The 19856-nt window shown below is 34.9% G+C and overlaps 1 protein-coding gene across 5 annotated transcripts in view; it reads right to left on the bottom strand.

Annotated features, from left to right (window-relative positions):
* LOC114507636 (general transcription factor IIH subunit 2) overlaps nt 1–19856 on the bottom strand; it is a 40067-nt gene that overhangs the window by 17694 nt on the left and 2517 nt on the right. For 2 of the 5 annotated variants that reach the window (XM_028525555.2, XM_036020380.1), the window contains exons 1-14: nt 19155–19307; nt 17517–17594; nt 17168–17204; nt 16868–16954; nt 15548–15598; nt 15140–15194; nt 10820–10925; nt 9584–9674; nt 9337–9424; nt 8488–8595; nt 4974–5037; nt 3184–3287; nt 2527–2629; nt 13–52 (exon numbers count right to left, since the gene is read on the bottom strand). In XM_028525555.2, the coding sequence (XP_028381356.2) occupies nt 13–52; nt 2527–2629; nt 3184–3287; nt 4974–5037; nt 8488–8595; nt 9337–9424; nt 9584–9674; nt 10820–10925; nt 15140–15194; nt 15548–15598; nt 16868–16954; nt 17168–17204; nt 17517–17594; nt 19155–19210 (1068 nt within the window). In that variant the 5' untranslated portion in view covers nt 19211–19307. Of the gene's footprint in view, nt 1–12; nt 53–2526; nt 2630–3183; nt 3288–4973; nt 5038–8487; nt 8596–9336; nt 9425–9583; nt 9675–10819; nt 10926–15139; nt 15195–15547; nt 15599–16867; nt 16955–17167; nt 17205–17516; nt 17595–19154; nt 19372–19856 lie in introns of those variants that run through there. The other 3 variants (XM_028525563.2, XM_036020378.1, XM_036020381.1) reach the window with 3 other exon arrangements.

Below are 19856 nucleotides of genomic sequence, written 5' to 3'. Positions count from 1 at the left end.
ACATGAACTCACATGTTGGTCTTTCAATTCCCCCTGACATCCGTAACAAAATCTGAAAAAGTTTAAGAATCATTTTGTTTAGAATCTACTCATTAAAATAGCTCAGCAAAATCTCAGACACAAAATCCTTTAATTAATAAGTAATTTTACTTACAGTTAATTTACACATGATCTTTAGGAGAAAGAGTTAAGGATACTCCTTCCTTAAGAGTTAAGGATATAAGGTAATTTAAGAAAAGTCCATATTAAATCTTGAAGTTACCTTAATAGCCCAAAATCTTACTTTAAAAAACATTTACTTTTCTTTAAGAAGGAAGTTGGTCCTAGTGATTTCAGCCCATGCATTATACAGGAAACGATAATAAATGTGTGGAGTTCATGTTTTTCTAAAGGGCACCTGAAAACTGCTGCAATATGTTACGTACAAAACTGGTTTACGCCACATGTACAGAATCACAAGTTTGGTTTTGGTTCATGTGTTCCTCTTCGTATTCAGTTGTATTTTACTTCCAAATTCAAAATGAGTAGAAAAACTGTTCTGTGTCAAACCATGTAAGTAATACATGATGTATTTTAAAAATGGCAAAAAAAATTTGTAATTTCATCAAGATTAAACATGAGCATGCTCTCCCAATTGGGATTATATGAGGGAATTAACCCTACAGAAAATTATTTGAGTAATTATTTTTCACCTCTCCCAAAGATAATAGACAGCTGGTACAAGTCTAGATGGACTGGAGAGAAGTTAATTTATTGCATATAATAGATGCCTACAGGCTTTAACATTCAAGGAATGGAGTCAAAAGTTCTCAAAACTTATTACAAAAAACAACAGTTCCCTGACTACCCACTCCCACACTTGTTCCCCAGAGCAAACACTTTCAAAACTGAATTGTCTGACAGTAATCTATGCTTACATGCTCTCTCTCTGTTTTTTCAAGTGCAGTGGCTATGAACCTCTTACTACGGAAGATGAGAATTTAATTCTCTCTCAACTCTCTTGAATCAATAGCATGTACATGCACAACTAATGTCATTCTCAACTCTATGTAGTTAAATAATTTTAGATAGAATGGTATTAAATGTTTAGTTTATTTTGACTAAACAAACTACATATATGTTTATATAAACATATTCGGCTGAGATATGTAATACAACTTTTCTTCTCTTTTAAAACATTTTTTCCTAGACTGAATTATTATAGTTATTCACAAGCTTAGTTTTCTAAGGAATTACCATTAACTCAGCCCCAACCTTTCCCTACAAAGCCTAAACATCCTCTTATATGTTCAACTACATCAGCAGTTACATAGTTTTTGTCCTCCTGGTGACCTCTCTCCTGAAGCATTCTAACCTTCTCCAAACTGGACTGACAGTTCTCCACATGCGACACACAAGTGTTGCTCTGGGGTCTCCCAGGCCTTTCTTTAGCCAGTTTGAATTAGATATTCCTACTCTCCTTCATCCATTCTTTCTCAGTTCCATTGGAACATCTTTTCCACAGCTTCCTCAGAAAGTCTCTTTTTGAGACAAGTCTGAAAATGTCTTTATTCTACTTACATTTAATTGGCTGGGTACATAACTTAGGTTGGTAATAGTTTTTCATTCCAATTTTGAGAGAAATTGCTCCTTGTCAGCATTCAGTGTTATTGATGATAACCCAAAAAATCTTAATTCCAGATTGTGTGACCTAATTTTTCCTCTCCAGAGATGTTTAGGATTAGTATTTTGCTGCATATTCTGAAATTTCACAATGATATACTTTCGTGTGGATCTACTTTCCTTCAATATGTTAGACACCAGACAGTCCCTTTCAATCCTTTAATAGTAGAAAATGCCCTTGAACTATTTCTCTTCTATTCTTCATTTGATCTTTTCTTTATTCTTGTATTATTCTAATATTAGACCTTCTGGATAAATCCTCCAGTTTTAGCAAATGCTAAAAATCAGGGCTTTTGGGTTTTTATTTTCATTTTGGAGAGCTGATTTATTAGTATACTACCACTCTCACTACAATATATGCATATGTGGGTTTAGGGAAATCACCATGTTTTGTGCTCCTGTGTATAATGTACACTCATGTTTTTGACCCAAACTTTCAGGGAAAAAAACCTTTTGTTTTAATTTTTTAATTTTTTAATTTTTTTATTTATTTATATTTAGACACTTGTTTTTCATATTATAAAGGAATTTTAACATTTATTTCTGAGCATGTTATGTTACAAGAAATTTTATGTAACAAATAATTACAAAATACAAGAATAGATACAAGGTATTTCAAGTACTACCCACATGTAATGTGCATATTTATTTTTCCCTCAAAACTTTGGGCAAGAGAGTGTACAATATACATGGCAAAATTCTGTAATAGATTTCTGGAAATCCAGATCTATTTAATAAGTGATTTCGGTCATAATCAAGGCATTATACATCTCATTTTCTATATTAGAAGTAATTTTGTCCAAGTTAATGTAACTTTTTAAATGCAGTAACAATGTATCAAAACACTACCACTTAGGCATATACCTTTCTCCATTATGTTCTTCTAGGGGAGTTTCTTGAAAAGCATCCAAAGGAAATAAATGATGGTAAGACCGTGCCAAATGGGGAGCAGACACCAAAGTAAGACCTGACACAGAAAGCAGAGAGACCTATTTAATAGCCCAACCTCATAAAGACAATAGCTGAAATGTCAAATGATACAACTTATGCTAAATAGTTCCAAGGTTTGTTTTTTTTTAACTACAGCTATTCGTTTCTTCAGTTTGCCTGTGGTCATAGAAGGAAATTCCAACATGGGTGAGGTCTTACTTGTCACTAAGTGTGTGACCTCTCTGTGCCTATTTAGTCACTAATAAAATAAAGTTTTATAATTCTGGTAGTTTAATCTCTCATTCTTCTTATATACATTTACTTTATGAAGTTAAGAGCTACAAAAATGTCTACTGGGTCTGCTGCATTTCCTTTAAAGAAAGAAATCAGGAAACTCTTAGGGAATAACCAGGTTTATTCTTGGAAATGGGGTATTGGGCACTCAATAAAAAAAGTAATCTATTTCTCTTCTCACTTTAAACCCAGAAACATAGATAGGCAGAACTAAATATTTACATCTATTTTAATGGCAATACAGGTAAGAAGTTATGAAAGGTTAGTTTACTGAAAAATAAACAGTGGGTTTCTTACCACAGATTTTACATTCAACAGGAAGCTCACAATACTTTGCCCGACACTGTGGGCAGAAATAGCCTCCTAATGTAAGTCCTGGCTCAGTATTGCTATCCAAATGCCTGTGGGGGGAAAGGTTACTTTAAAAACATGATATATAAAGATGTGAACAGTTAGAGCAAAAGAAAGTATGCTACCTTGATTTTAAAATCATGAAGTTGTTTCATAGCTCACTTAGGTTCATTTTTGTTTTTTTTCAGTATATGCATTTTTGTTTTGAATAGTTTCCATTAATGTCTTTGAATTCACTAATCGTTCCTTCTTCAATGACTAATCTGCTGTTAAATTTTTCATCTTACACATTGTATTATTCATCTCTAGAAATCTGATTTGGGTCTTTTTACTGTCTTGTATCCCTCTCATCATACTCATCTTGTTCTCCTCTACTTTCCTGAACATATGGAGTTTATATATAATAGCTGTTTTAACCCTTTGTCTACCAATTCTACCAATTGTGTTATTTCTGGATATGTTTCCATACAAGGACATTTTCCCCCTTGTTACGGGTATTTTCTTACTTCTTTGAATGCCTGGTAATTTTTGATTGGCTGCCAGACATTGTAAATTTTGCTTTGGGGTAGTAGACTTTTTTTTTTATCCCCTTAAATACATTGAGGCTTTTTCTGGAATATACTTAATTACCTTGGCAATAGTTCGATCTGTTCAAAACTTGCTTTTAAGCTTGTTAGGCTGCCCAGAGCAGCTGTTGGTCTACAGTTAACCTGGTTCCCTCACTGGGCTCTATTCAATGTCTGTGTTAAGAGTTCTCTCCAAACTGAATGGTGGGAATGTAAACTACTCCTTGCCCCATGTGAGCTATAGGGATTGTTCTGCCTGCTCCTCTCCACTGGCTCCCTTCCTGGCCCTGGCAGCTTGCTCACAGAAATGTGCTGATCAGCACTCATTTAATGCCTCATGGGGAAGTGTCTGCAGATCTCAAGAGCTCCGTGTACAGCTCTCTATTCTCCAGTACTCTGCCCCACAAAACAATAACCATTTCAGCCTCCCAAACTCTGAACTTACTTTCTTCAACTGAGCAAAAACCTCCAGGCTCTGTGTGGGTTTTCCTTCTCTGTATTGCTGCCTGGAAATTCTCTCTAGGCAGTAAACTGCAATCATTGGACCCACTTCATTTGCTTCCCTTCTTTCGGGGATTATTATCTGCACTGCCAGCTTCCAATCTCTGAAAACTGTTGCTTTACGTATTTTGCCTGGTTTTCTCACAGGAGGCAAGAGGGTAAATCCAGTCCCAAATACACCTTTATAGCTGGAGACAGTAGTCTTATTTGTAATTTTTCACAATTACTTTCTTTAATTTTGTTTTATAATTATGTAAAATATAAAGCTCCAAAATTAAGACAAGATATATTCAGAAAACTCTATGGTCTACCTCTTTGCTTTTCTTCATACACCGTGGAGATAAACAATTTTTTAGTTTTCACTTTTGATTTCCATTATTATTTTTATTATTAACATAAGCAAGTGTATCTACTCAAAATTCTACCCTCTTCTTAGATAACTGGTAGCATACTACACATTTTTCTCTACCTTGTTTTACTTAGTAATATTACCTAAAGACTACTTCATAGGAGTATATAAAGATCATCCTCACTCCTTTGTACAGCTATATAGAGGGTAATCTTTTATAAAAGCCATTATATTTCAAGCCCATCTTTTAATTTACAACTTAGTAGAAAAATTTAAAATATAAAAACATTACCACAGACAGTTTCCATGTTTTTACTTACGCCATGCTGAAAGAGGGTTTTGCATCTTGATCAGACAGAGAAGCAACTGTATGCTGAGGAAACCCTTCATAGAAGAAAATGCATTACTTTCTCTTTCCAAGCAAATAACAAAATTCTAGGGCTGGGAATCTAAAAGGGTTTCTTCTCTTTCCTGCCTTTTAGATATGTTTATTATAGCATGGTCAAACGGACTACTCCAGGTTACAAGAAAAAGAGTTGGGGACATGGGAAAAGATCTGTCCAGAAATACAGCCTCAAATTCTCAGTATTTTCTAACTTAATAACACTGAACATGTACTGCTTTTTAAAAAGAAAATATTTGTAATTTTCAAATAGTTTCTGGCACAACGGAAGAATCTATTACATAATCTACTTTCACTTTATATATGTCTATAAAATTTTGGAATGCCCAAAAACTTAGCTTGTTTTCCACATGTATTTTTAAATTAGAAGTCTAAGGAAAAACAGAAACCATAAAGAAAAAGATTTTATTATATAAAAATGTTAAATCTATCTACGTATCAAAACAAATAAAACATACATAACCAACTGAAAAAATATTTATGTCAGGTGACAAAAAATAACTGATATTCTTAAATGTCTCTAACCAATCAATTTGAAGAATAAATTACTGTAAGAGTAAATAACAGCTTTAGGGAATTCCAGCAAGATGGAGGCATAGGTGGATGCACCGTACCTCCATGCACAACCAAGATTAGAACAACAACAATTTAGAGGCAGTATAACACCCAGAACTGACAGAGAATTTATCTGAATGGAAGTCAGACAGCCAAGAAGTTGAAGTAGACCCGTTCATCCAGACTGGTAGGAGGGTCTGAGAGGAGAAGCGGACATAGATCCGGGCGCACGGAGATCAGGGAGAACTGGGCACATAAGGCACCGGGAGCCGGTAAGCCTTCCAGGATGTGCAAGATTGCGACAGTGGGCCCTGAGTACGCAAGCAGCAGCTGGCGGACCCAGTGAGGCGGCGATCGTGGACTGGGGCAGAGCGTGCAACCCAGGATCCCAGAGAAGGGACTGAGGTCCCAGGAGAACGGAACTACCACCATTGTTCCCTCCTGCCCCCGCCCCCACATACAACCTCACAATCTAGAGACTGAGGTACCCAGCCCCGGTGAACACCTAAGGCTCCGCCCCTCACCATAACAGGAGCAACCAGACCAAAAAATAAAAAAGGAAGATGGCTCAAACAGAAGAACAAGTCAATGCCCCAGGACTCATCCTTTTAAGCGACCAAGAGATAGCCAATCAATCAGATGCACAGTTCAAAACACTGGTGATCAGGAAGCTCACAGAATTGGTTGATTTTGGGTGCAAATTAGATGAACAAATGCAGGTTACCATTAAAGAAATTAAGGAAAATGCACAGGGAACCAATGGTGATGGGAGGGAAACTGGGACTCAAAACAACAGAGTGGACCAGAAGGAAGAAAGAAACAACCAAACAGGAAAGAATGGAGAAATAAGAATTCAAAAAAACGAGGAGAAGCTTAGGAACCTCCAGGACATTTTTAAACGTTCCAACATTCGAATTATAGGGGTACCAGAAGGGGAAGAGGAAGAGCAACAGATTGAAATGTATTTGAACTAATAATAAAGGAGAACTTCCCCATTCTGGCAAAGGAAATAGAATTCCAAGAAATCCAGGAAGTTCAGAGAGCCCCAAAGAAGTTGGACCCAAGAAGAAACACACCAAGGCACATCATCATTACATTAGCCAAGGTAAAAATGAAGGAGAGAATCCTAGAAGCAGAAAGAGATAAGGGGACAGTCACCTACAAAGGAGTTCCCATCAGACTGTCAGCTGATTTCTCAAAAGGGACCTTACAGGCAAGAAAGGGCTGGAAAGAAATATTCCAAGTCATGAAAGACAAGGACCTACATCCCAGATTGCTCTATCCAGCAAAGCTCTCATTTAGAATGGAAGGGCAGATAAAGTGCTTCTCAGATAAGGTCAAGTTAAAGGAGTTCATCATCACCAAGCCCTTATTGTATGAAATGTTAAAGGGACTTATCTAAGAAAAGAAGATAAAGAAAAAACATGTATAGTAAAAGGACAGCAAACTCACAATTATTAACAACCACACCTAAAGCAAAACCAAAAGAAACTAAGCAAACAACTAGAACAGGAACAGAACCACAGAAATGGAGATCACATGAAGGGTTAGCAACAGGGGACTGGGAGGAGGAGAGAGGGGGTAAAGGTACAGAGAATAAGTAGCATAGAATGTATGTTGAAAATAGATAGGGGGAGAATAAGAATAGTATGGGAAATGTAGAAGCTAAAGAACTTATAAGTATGACACATGGACATGACTAAAAGGGGGGATATGGGTGGGAGAGGGTGTACAGGGTGGAGGGGAGTGAAGGGGGAAAATGGGACAACTAATAGCATAATCAATAAAATATATTAAAAAAAATAACAGCTTTAAAGTGGACTAAGGAAGTATATCAATAAATCAAAACAGGTTAGCCAACATAATGTCTAAAATGTGCTGAGTATTTATGTCAAGCATTATTCTAAATCTGTATTGACTCAATCCTGGCAACAACAAGACAGATGCTAATCTCATTTTACAGATGAGGAAATAGGTTAGAGCAGTTGATCAGTATATAAACGGCCCAAAACAAGACAGAAAAGCACTCCCTTTCACTGACAGTTAAAAAAATGCATATGAAACAAGGAGATTCTTTTTAAATTATGTTTCCCTCCATTATAGATATAATAAATGTTCATTATGAAATTTTTGGAAAATAGAGGAAAACAAAATGTTTTTGAAGTGAAGCAAAAGCCATCATTCTCCCTCTCCTCCAAAAAATCACATTAAACAATTTGATGTACCTTCCTGCAACCTTCTGTCTTTGCAGTTTATATTACACTGCTTTGATCAAACAGTACAGAGAATTTTGCAGCTTATTTGTTAAATTTCCTAATACAACAAGGATATTTCTAAAAATGCAGTGTCTTTATACCTTTCATGTCTTAATAATAAAAGAAAGCCAATAGTGTTCTATGAATGATAGGACTACAAATGGTTTTAATTTTCTTTTTATATCTCTGTAATTTTTAAAAATTGCTTCAACAGCACAATTTTCTCTTATTATAAAACATTTAAGTTAAAAAAAATCTTAAACGTTGCCCTAGCCGAGTGGCTCAGTTGGTGGGAGCATTGTCCCATACACTGAAAGGCTGTGGGTTTGATTCCCAGTCAGAACACATACATAGGTTGCGGGTTCAATCCCCAGTCAGGGCATGTATAGCATGCAACCAACTGATGTTTGTCTCTCACATCATTGTTTCTCTCTCTCTCTCTTGCTCTGTTCTCTCTCCTTTCCTCTCTCTCTAAAATCAATTAAAATATATCCTTGGGTCAGGATTAAAAAAAATCTTAAATGTTAAAATAACCTGTGCAAATGACAATAGAAAGTCTAGTTTGGGCCAAAATATATTTTTTAAATGTCTATTTTAAAATCACACAAAATAAACACTTACCCATTCGAATAAGTGAGCATTCAGAACTTGAGCTAGCAGGAGGAGGACTAACATGATGCGTTAGCAATTCTTTGTAATGGCTTTCATCTAAAATAACATGGTATGTACCTAACAAGATGAAAAGCAAAAGAAAATAAAATCAGCTTCCCAGACATAAGAATAAATTACATAATTTCTAAGTAATTCTGTAAAATTTTACTACCTGATAACATACATCTTCAAAATAAGTATTTAAATTAAATTATAATTTTTCAAAAACCTTCTTTAAATAACATCTTTAGATTGACTTCTCTAGGAATAACTATGATTACAATTTTATTACAGTCAAGTTAAAAGATCTTAACAAAGCCCTGGCTGGTGTGGCTCAGTGGATTGAATGCCGCCTGCAAACCAAAGGGTCACAGGTTCAATTCCCAATCAGGGCACATGCCTGGGTTTCAGGCCAGGTTCCCAGTAGGGGGCATGACCCCAAGGGGCAACCACACATTGATGTTTCCCTCCTTTTCTTTCTTCCTTCCTCTCTCTCTAAAAATAAATTTAAAAAAATATTTTTTTAAAAGATCTTAACAATGTATTACATTTAGTGAAATTTCTAGAGTTATACTTTTCTAGAGTTATACTTCTTTTTCTGAACACTAACATAGCTTCTGAAAATTCCTTGCACTCTGATATGCTATCAACAGAATCACTGATATATTTAAGACGATTACCCATATTTTGGATTTCAGGACATGAACTGATTTATGGTGAGTAGTTTAAAAACAGTTTAAAACATCCTACTTTAATTAACAAATTGTTACTTCTTACATAATAATTGTGAGTAAATATTAAAGAACTCTAGATAAATACCACCAGTTTCACGAGCAAGCACAGTGCAAACCCGAACCTCTGCAGACAATCCAATAATAGACACTCTAATTTTAGTTGCCTTCAGGGTCTTCATAAATTCCAAGTAAATGGATGGTTTTGGGGGGGAAAAAGCATTGAACAATTAATGTTTTTGAAAAATGAATAGAATGCTCTGAAAACTAGTAATGAATTTACTACAGAATTTTCTTTGACATAACTTTTGTTTGATTTAAAATTAATGGCCTACCTTAATTAGGTCATAGATATTAGATGGATCGCAAGTTGTGAGGCTGCTGAAGATGATTAGGACTTCCCTACTTGTGTGGCCAGGCATGTGTCTAAAGATAAAATGCACTCCAATTAGGTATAACAAATCACACTAATGAAAAGTTTACCAAAAAGGATAGTGTACGTGGTTTATACATTTAGACTCTAGAATATCTCTCTGTTTCAACATTACAAAGGAGTGAGTGGAAATCTCTTTTAAGTTCTGGGGACACAGTGATAAACAAGACTGACAGAAAGTCTTAACGTCATGAAGCTTTCATTCTAGCAAATTTGTTTCATACAAAATCTAAAGGGCACATTAGAAAGTATGACCACACTACACGGATCAACTTTAAGATGTATACATGTGGCGTAACAACAGTAATGTACTTCTTTCTTATTTAAAGTCTATAATTTAACCTCATGGTGATTTAGAGTCATAATAATAGTAAACATTTATTTTTATGTATCATTTAATTAAATGATGACTTATTGGTTTTAATATGTGATAAGCAGTTATCCCCTATACTAACTGGAGATTTCTACACTTTCAGAAGCAATTTTATTAGTTATTTATAGCCGCCTTGCTTATATCTTCATTGGTAGGCTCTCAGCTTTCATTTGTGGATGCTGCTATTGTACCTACTTTTATTAGGTACATTACCTACTTATCATCTACTTCTAAACTAGAAAAATATCTATCATGTAAAGGAATAAAAATCTGAGTCAGGATAGACCAGCCAGGAACAAAATATATAAGCTTTAACTATATTGAATACTTCCTATCAGGTCTAAGTTATATTACACACAGTTGAACTTGTTGGAAAAAAGTGCTATTAATTTACAGATTATAAAATAAGCTAATAAAAGTCAATAAATGTACAACAAACTCAAAATTACTATACACAATGAATTCCATATACAATCAACTGATTGTATATGAAAATATTTTTTCATCAATGTATTTTTTTTGTTCTACTAATATTACTACAATATTATGTTTTTCTAAAACCTTTAAGAATATACCTCACGAATTAAAATATAAAATAAAAATTACTAACACAACACTACACATCATAAATGACATTACATATTTGTCTCAATGACTTCATTATAGCTGGGTTTATAGAGGCACATATTAACATATTATCATTTCAACTTAACTCATTCCAAAAAGTTTGAAATCAATTATATATAGTAAATGTAAAACACTAACTTTAGAGTTTGCATAGCCAGGTTTAAGGAGTTGTAAAGAGATGGCTCTCCATGGCAGGTCATATCTACAGCTTTCTTCAAAGACGTTATGTGTTTTCTAGGGTTTCCTAAAATAGAAATGGAATAATTTACTTTTATTTATTTATCTTTAATTATATTTATTTTTTTCATTTTTAGATTTTTTAAATTACAGTTAACATTCAATATTATTTTGTATTACTTTCAGGTATACAGCATAGTGGTTAGACAATCATATACTTTACAAAGTGTTCCCCCCATTCATTTACTTTTAATAAAACTCTATATGTATGTTGTAGAAATTTATGTCTCTCCAAAAATTTACATATTTATGTTAAAGAACAGAATCCTTTCAATTTATGTTTTTAGCAACTTACACTTTTGACAGAGATGTTTGTTATATAATGTTTCACTTCATACTTAAAAAATAATACAGCCAGTCCTGACTTAACACTGTGATGGGTTCTGCGACTTCAAGTGAAACAATGTAAAATGAGACCAATTTTACCAGAGACTAACTGATATAAACAAGAGTTAAGTTCCTACAGCATCTCATCAATGTTATAATGAAATGATGCTGAACTTGATATTATTCAAGGACCTCCTGTACAAATAATCTCTTTTTATCTATTAGTACACATTTTAAATAACATTAACCTAGAGTGCATAACTTTTTCTTTTTAATATTTCCCTATTTTATTATTTTTAAGACTGATGTACATGCCCCCATTTTAACCTCTCTGAAATCACAACGTGTCTTGTTGCCATCACTGGCAGCCGAGCAGCACCTGTGACACAGGGTTCATTGCCTGCTCTCGTGGGAACCTATGAATGGCTATGGAGCTGCTTTTGTTTCAACTGCATTATGGACATTGTTTGTGCTTTTCATGTTAAGTTTAACTTTGATTTAAAGTGTTTTTAGAAAGGTTATTAATACAAAAATTTAAATCTTTATGTAGAAAGGCATGGAACAGAGCAATGAGGTATAAATTTGTTATAAGTGAAACAAAAATTCACAAATAGAAAAATGCCTGCAATTCTATATTTTTCTTCAGTGAAAAACCCCAAGAGCTTTATAAAACCTAAGAAAGGAGGGTTTCCACAAATAAACAAAGCTGTGTTATCTTCTATTATGGAAATAACATCTCAAAAAGTTAACATCTGAAAAGATTCTCTATCTCAAGTTAAGCAATACAAACGAAGGGAAGAGAAAATGCCAAATTCTTTAGAATAGTTGACAAACACATTGACTCACCAAGAAGCTGGTATAAACAAGTCACATACCATGTTTCCTTCTTGAAGGCTCATAAATTAAGGGTATCTCATAAAAGAGAATCTGAGATTTAATGAAATATGGTATTCTTCAGCCCTGGCTGGGTAGCTAAATTGGTTAGAGTGTTGTCCTGAAACGCCAAGGTTATGGGTTCAATTCCCAGTCAAAGCACATACAAGAATCAACCAAGAAATGCATAAATGAGTGGTACAACAAATCACATTTCTCTCTCAAATCAATTTTTTAAAAATTATATTCTTCAGACATTTTTTTCCTATTTCAACACTGTCTCCATATTACTGTAACAATAATCAAAACATCATTAAATTGATTTTATTGTATAGTACAATTCATCAAACTACCTACCTACTGTTGAACATTTATTTCCAGGGGGGGAGGGTTTTCAGGAACTACTATAAAGGACACATGGACAAAACCAAGGGGGAGGGTGGAAGCAGGGGAGGGAGGTGGGTTTGGCTGGGGTGGAGGGGAGTGGTGGGGGGAAAATGCAGACAACTGTAATTGAACAACAATAAAATAATTTTCAAAAAGTTATTTCCAATTTGCCACTATTATATGTACTGTTAAAGAAGAGTATATTTGTGGGGGAGGAGGGTAAATGCAGACAATTGTAACTGAACAACAATAAAATGATTTAAAAAAATTTTTTAAAGTATATTTGTTGAGTTAGGTTTTTTCTTCTTTCATAACATTTTCTAAGTATAATTCAGTGGAACAACCATTTTTATGGCTCCCCCCAACCAAATGTTCAACTAATTAACCAGGCTATCAACACTTTAAGCACCAGTTTCTCTGTGGTTTAGTAAGCAGCATATTCCTTTTGAAACTTCATTTTGCTAATTTAAAATATATAAAACAATAAAATGTTGTTGAGTGGCTTATTTGTTTTTGATCACTTGTTTGGCTAACCTCTCTTTAGGTTTTTTTTTTTTTTTTTAATGCTGGTACGAATTATGTCTTCTTTGTCCATTTATCTACTTATAGCTTCTTGGTGTGATTTATCTGAATAAATTTTAATTTATGTGCTCCTGAAGTGAACACAGAGTAAATTGGGTTTTTTTAAAAAAGACTTAATAGATTGTTTTTTTAAAGAAATTTCAGGTTCACAGCACAGCCGAGCATAAAGTACGAAGAGTTCTCATATACCCTCTGTCCCCCGATACACAGCCTCTCCTACTATCAATTATTGAAAATATTAGTTACGACTGATGAACCTGCACTGACATATCATCATCATCATCACTTGACGTCCACAGTTCACAGAAGGGCTCACCTTTGGCCTCACCTTATTAGATTCGTACCTTCAATGAAGAGAATTAAGTTTTAAAATGTTAATCATTTGCCATATTTAATATATATTCCAAGTATTTATTCTTGGAATCATAAAATCTTAGAAATAAAATGTATCTCATTAAGTCCAAATTCCTCATTTCACCAGTGAGAAGCAAATCTAATAAGGTAAATGATCTGCCCAAAGACACGCGCCTACCCAACGGCAGGACCAGCACTCCAACCTACATCTCCTGGCTCTCTCTATCCACTTCTCTTTCTAGCAAAAGGTACAAATATTTCTTTCATCTCTCATTGTATTGTATGAGAAATAAAACATACTACACTGCCATCAGTGAGGTTTAGAGCAGTGACTCTGATGGGGGCGGGGCGGTGCCTTCCAGAGTTCTTTCACAATCTGTAGAGAAGTTTTCATCTCTATGTGTATGACATCCTTGACACACATGGAAAACTGTTCTTAATCTGGAGGAAGAGGCAGGAGGGATGGCCCTACATCCCCTCCTTGGGAGAACCATCCTTTCTCCACTGTATAATAATCCAGCCCAGACCACGTGAGCCTGATGAAGCCCACCCTGCTTTCATCCTGCTCCAGGCACAGACATGTAACCCAGGCCTACCAACCAAATGCTTCATTCCCTTGGCCAGCTGACTGTTTCCGAGTAGGCAGGCAATAGTAAGTAAGGTCAATAAGAGACCTCTCTGGGACTTGTGCTAAAGCTAAAAACTACAAAAGTCATGCAGACTTCTGTAGTCATAATAGACATCTTTTCAGCTCACAGAAAACCTACCAGAGAATGAAGCCAGAGAGGGGTAGGACCCCTGGAAAAAAATATATATGAAATCAGCCTATCTTAGAACATGAATAAATAATTTCCCTTTTGTGCCTAAGCTAGTTTGAAATTTTTCTGATTACTTGCCACTAAGTTTGCTGGATCACTCCAGGCTAACATACATTTCACTCCTCACTGCCACAATGAAAAACTATGAATGATAAAAGTATGTCATTACCTTCATTTGTATTAGTGAGGAAGAACAGTTGAGAATGACATTTAAGAAAAGTACTTCACAGAAAATAAAATAGAACTAGTGATGTAAATTTGTAACAACACACAACAAAACAAATGAAATTTGCTATTATCTATTAAAAGACTAAAATTCAGTTAGATGTGCCATGAAAACAAAGAAACTGAATCATTAACAATTAAAATTTTTTTTAATTTATTGATAAGAGAGAGAGGGAAACATCAATTTATTGTTCCACTTATTTATGCATTCATTGGTTGATTCTTGTATGTGCCCTGACCAGGGATGGAATCCACAACCTTGGCATATCAGGAAGACATTCTAACTAACTGAGCTATCTGGCCAGGACTACAATTAACTTTTTATATTCTTTGCTCTTTAAATTAAGAGATTTAGTTTGTAAAAAACTAATTTTAAAATGAAATGGATTTTCTGAATGGTTACACTAATTTTACTACTTTTGGGATGAATGTATATATCTTAAACAAAGAGATTTACTTTCATTGAAATACTATTTACCACTGTGCAGAACTCAATTTAAAATACTTCATCTTAGATTCTGAGTTCAATAGAAAGTTTAATAGAGAACATACAGGAAGGCCTAACTTTACTTACGAGGCAAACTCATGAACAGGGTTACAAGGCTGGGCACATAAAGCCAAGCCCTTGAGTCCTGCAGAGGTAATGGATGCATACCTGAGAGTTCTGTCAGTTTTTCAGCTCTTTTACTCTTTGTTACAATAATTCCAATCTAAAAGTAAAATAAAATAATGGTTATTAAGTTTAAAAATTATTTCTTCTTGATAAGAATGTACATTAATATAAATTCGTAATTATAAAAGTAACTATAAAAAAGTAATTATAAAAGAAACACGTAACATCTGAGAAACTTTTTCTCATGATGCTGTTGACATAAATTCAGCTGAGTTCACTATACATAATTTAACTTTTAGAGTTACGTACTTTTCATTGACAAGTGTACCAAAAACTGGTACATAATCTGAATCACTTAGTTCATAGAACAGATGCCCAATGTTTTTAAAATAAATTATATTTGGCAGTAATCTCAGGAATCTAATCTTGAATTTCATTACTTATACATACCTGACTAATAGGATTTTGATCAAAATACTCCTCTACAAAGTACTCCAACAACTGTTCAAATAAAACAAAAAGGAAATACTAGGTAAGAGCAAAATAGCAACTACAGAGGAACATATTTTGGGAAACTTATTTATCAAGCATGATTTTTTTTTTTTAAAGATTTTATTTATTTATTTTTTAGAGAGGGAAGGGAAGGAGAAAGAGAGGGAGAGAAACATCAATGTGTGGTTGCTGGGGGTCATGGCCTGCAACCCAGGCATGTGCCCTGACTGGGAATCGAACCTGCGACACTTTGGTTCGCAGCCCGCGCTCAATCCACTGAGCTATGCCAGCCAGGGCTATCAAGCATGATTTTTAAGTTTATAGCTTTTCGAAAAATCTTCAGTAGTAAAAATATTAAACAAATAATGATAGATTTTTAAATACGAAATAAATAAAAATTAAAACATTACACCTGAATTTGAAATGGTAAGTGATGAGACAGATTTAAGCTAGGCCTTGAAAGGTGGAACCACTGGATGCGTGAGACAGAAACCATCCAGTGGTTCCGAGGACGAGACCCAGTGAAGGAAGAAAAAGAGAAGGAGCAGAACTGGGGATGGGTTTTGGTAAGTCAGGAACAATCTGAATGTATTTATAAACTGAGGAGACTGATTCAAGTAACTGAAAGGAGGAAAAAGATTCAGTGAAGAAAAGGAATAACGAAACAAGATCCTGACTTGGGGGGGAGGGTAGAAGTTAAGGGCATAACATAGCAGTCCCTCTCCGTATCTTAGGGGGACACATTCCAAGGCCCCCATGGATGCCTGAAGCTGCAACAGTTCCTTTCTATACATACATACCTATAAAAGAGTGTAACTTATAAATTAGGTGCATAATAAAAGAACAAAAATAACAATATAATAGGACAATTATAATAATACACTGTAATAAAAGTTATGTGAATGTAGTTTCTCCTTGTCTCCCTAAGTATCTTACTGTACCACACACACAGAGTGGGTACACTAGACAAAGGGATGATTCGTGTCAGTGTGGGACATGGCAGGACAGAGCAAAACACTGTAAGACATCATCACGCTACTCGAAATGACATGCAATTTAAAACTTATGAACTGTTTATCTCTTGCACTTTCTATTTAATATTTTCAGACCACAGCTGACCACAGGTAACTGAATCTGAGGACAAGGGGGACTACTGTAATCAGCTATTTTTGTGTATCACTTCCTTAAATGACCTGGTAGCACTTCTACTTAGCTATAGTTTATATTAACTCAAACTTAAAAAAAAAGGACTATATCCTTTTAAAAATGTTCTTTTACCTTTAAAGTACATGTCAGTCTATTTGGCTTTAAATCTTGGTCTTCCATTGTTCTTGATCCATCTACTACCACATAAAGATGGCGCATCTACAAAAAAGAAATACAAAGGAGGACAATTTTCAAACACATTTTTGACCAAGAAGTAAAAATGGCATCTGGTATTCAAATAGTCTATACATATATTTTTAATATATTCTTTTAAAAGGTTTGTTGTTTTACTATTGTTTATTCTATTAAACCAAAATGCTTCTTGACCCCAAAATAGTTCTGTACCAGTAAAGGAAAAAAAAAGTAACATACCATTCCAAGTTGAACTTGTCCATGGTGCTCAAATACTCTGTTAAAATTATGCAAACATTTTAATGAACTACCATATACTACCACCCAAAAAATCATACTTGTTATCTTTTTAATGAAGTAAATTATTAATTTAAGGAATCCACATTATTATAGTCACTTTAGTTAGTCCCTGAAGACCCATTTCCCTGCTCAGGCACTAGGTGCTGGCTCCTTCCTTATATTCAGGTTACAAGTCAGTTTCTTTGAAACACCGCTGAAGTTGAGTACTGAGGGGTGGGTACAGGTGGACAGAAAGGCTTAAAGGAATATATTTTACCTTTTGTAACATACTCACAAGAAGTTTACATACCTTTTTCTCTTTGCTTTGAAGAGAATGTCTTCTATTGTAGCTTTAAGTGATCCTGATTCATCTTCTTTAAGAATCTCCCTATAAGCAGTAACTACTTGTTTAAAAAGATAAGCTAAAAATTTATCAACGCAAGAGAAATGAAAACATATGTCCACATAAAGATTTGCATGTAAATGTTCACTGGTGCATTATTCTATGTTCTTTTTTTAAGATTTTATTTATTTATTTTTAGAAAGGGGAAGGGAGGGAGGGAGAGAGAGAAAGAAACATCAATGTGTGGTTGCCTCTCACATGCCCCCTACTGGGGACATGGCCTGCAACCCAGGTATGTGCCCTTACTGGGAATTGAACCAGTGACTCTTTGGTTTGCAAGCCGGCATTCAATCTACTGAGCCACACCAGCCAGGGTCATTGGTGCATTATTCTCAACAGTCAAAAATTGTAAACAATCTAAATGCCCATCAACTGATGAATGGATGAATAATATGGTGTAACCAATATAACAAAATACTATATTCACCATAAAAAAGAATGAATTACTGATATATGCTACATGGATGAAACTTAAAAATAGCATGTTTTTTAAAAAAATTATTTTACAGGGTGGGGGGGGAGAGAGAGAGACAAACACCAATTTGTTGGCCCACGTATTTATGTGTTCACTGGTTGCTTCTTGTGTGTACCCTGACCAGAGATCGAACCTGCAACCCTGGCATATCATGACAATGCTCTAACCAACTGAGCTACCTGCCAGGGTGAAAACAGAATGTTAAGTAAAAGAAGCCAGATACAACTGACCATATATGATATGATTACATTTACATGAAATGTCCAGAAAGGGCAAATCCATACAGGCAGAAAGTGGATTAGTGGTTGCCTAGGGCTAGAGGTATAAGCTGAGTTTATTGTAAGTGAGCATGAGGGATCTTACTGGGGTGGTCAAAATGTTCTAAGCCCTGGTGGGGTAGCTCAGGTGCTTGGAGCGTCAGCTGTACACGCCAAGGTTGCGGTTCCATCCCCCGTCAGGGCACATGTAAGAAACAACTAATGACATATAGACACACAGATCAATGAACAAAATAGAAAGCCCAGAAATTAAGCCACACTTTACAGCCAATTAATATTTGACAGAGGAAGCAAGCACATACATGGGCTAAAGATAGTTTATTCAATAAATGGTATCAGCAAAACTGGACAGATGCATGCAGAAAAATGAAACCAGACCACCTTCTTATGCTACACACAAGAATAAACTCAAAATGGATTAAGGACTTAAATTTAGACCTCACATCATAAAAATCCTAGAAGAAAACATTGGCAGTAAAATCTGGGACATCGCTCTAGCACTATGTTATCTTATCTACCTCCTCAGGCAAGGGAAACAAAAGAAGAAACAACCAATGAATGTATAAATGGGTAGAGCGACAAATCAATGTTTCTCTCTCTCTCAAAATCAATAAAAACTTTTTTTAATGTTCTAAAACTGATTTATGGTGATGAATGCCCAACTGAACAAATTTCTAAAAATCACTGAATTATATACTAGAAACAGGTGAATTTTAACATTTGTAAAATATACTTCAATAAAGTTGCAAAAAGTGTCTGAAAGAGGAAAGATTGTAATAATGTTCTACTCACCATGTTCTTTCATAACCTCCTTCCCATCGCTTAGTTCTTTCAGGTTCTTCATCCATTTTTTTCTTAAGTGTATTATATTATTCAATATCCTATAAGAATCATTAGAGTATTAATTTCCTAAAGATTTTTGTGACCAAATGCCTACAATTAAATCTGAAAATTCAAGCGGAGGAAGTAAACATACAAAGTAAAAAAAAGTCAGAATGCAAGGTCATCTTATATTCTTGAAATTCATTCACTAATTGTTGGGTGAAATACTTTACAAAATCCTCATGGAACACTTTCCCATCCCCAAGAGAGGATACAAGTATTTACACATAAGTCTGGCACCAAAAGAAGTACCTTCTGATAATTTCTTTAAAAACAAAAGTGCATTGCAGATGTGTCATAGGACAGGACCACAGATTATGAGAAGAGGGTGTGGACGCAGATGAAACAAGAGGGGCAGGGGCAAAGAAGGAAAAATTGGGACAACTGTAACAGAATATTACAGTTGTTTTATTTTTATTGTTTAAAAATTTTATTTAAGAGAGTGGAAGGGAGAAAGGAAGGGAGAGAAACATCAATGTGTGAGAGACACATCGATGAGTCGCCTCTTGGCCCACAACCTAGGCATGTGCCCTGACTGGGAACAGAATCGGTGACCCTTTGGTTCACAGGCTGGCGCTCAGTCCACTGAACCACACCAGCCAGGGCTAAAAA

Source organism: Phyllostomus discolor, chromosome 3, assembly GCF_004126475.2.
Source record: "Phyllostomus discolor isolate MPI-MPIP mPhyDis1 chromosome 3, mPhyDis1.pri.v3, whole genome shotgun sequence".
NCBI classification, from domain to species: domain Eukaryota; kingdom Metazoa; phylum Chordata; class Mammalia; order Chiroptera; family Phyllostomidae; genus Phyllostomus; species Phyllostomus discolor.
Note: the sequence above shows the minus strand (reverse complement) of the source record. Positions and strands in the feature narration are given on the sequence as shown.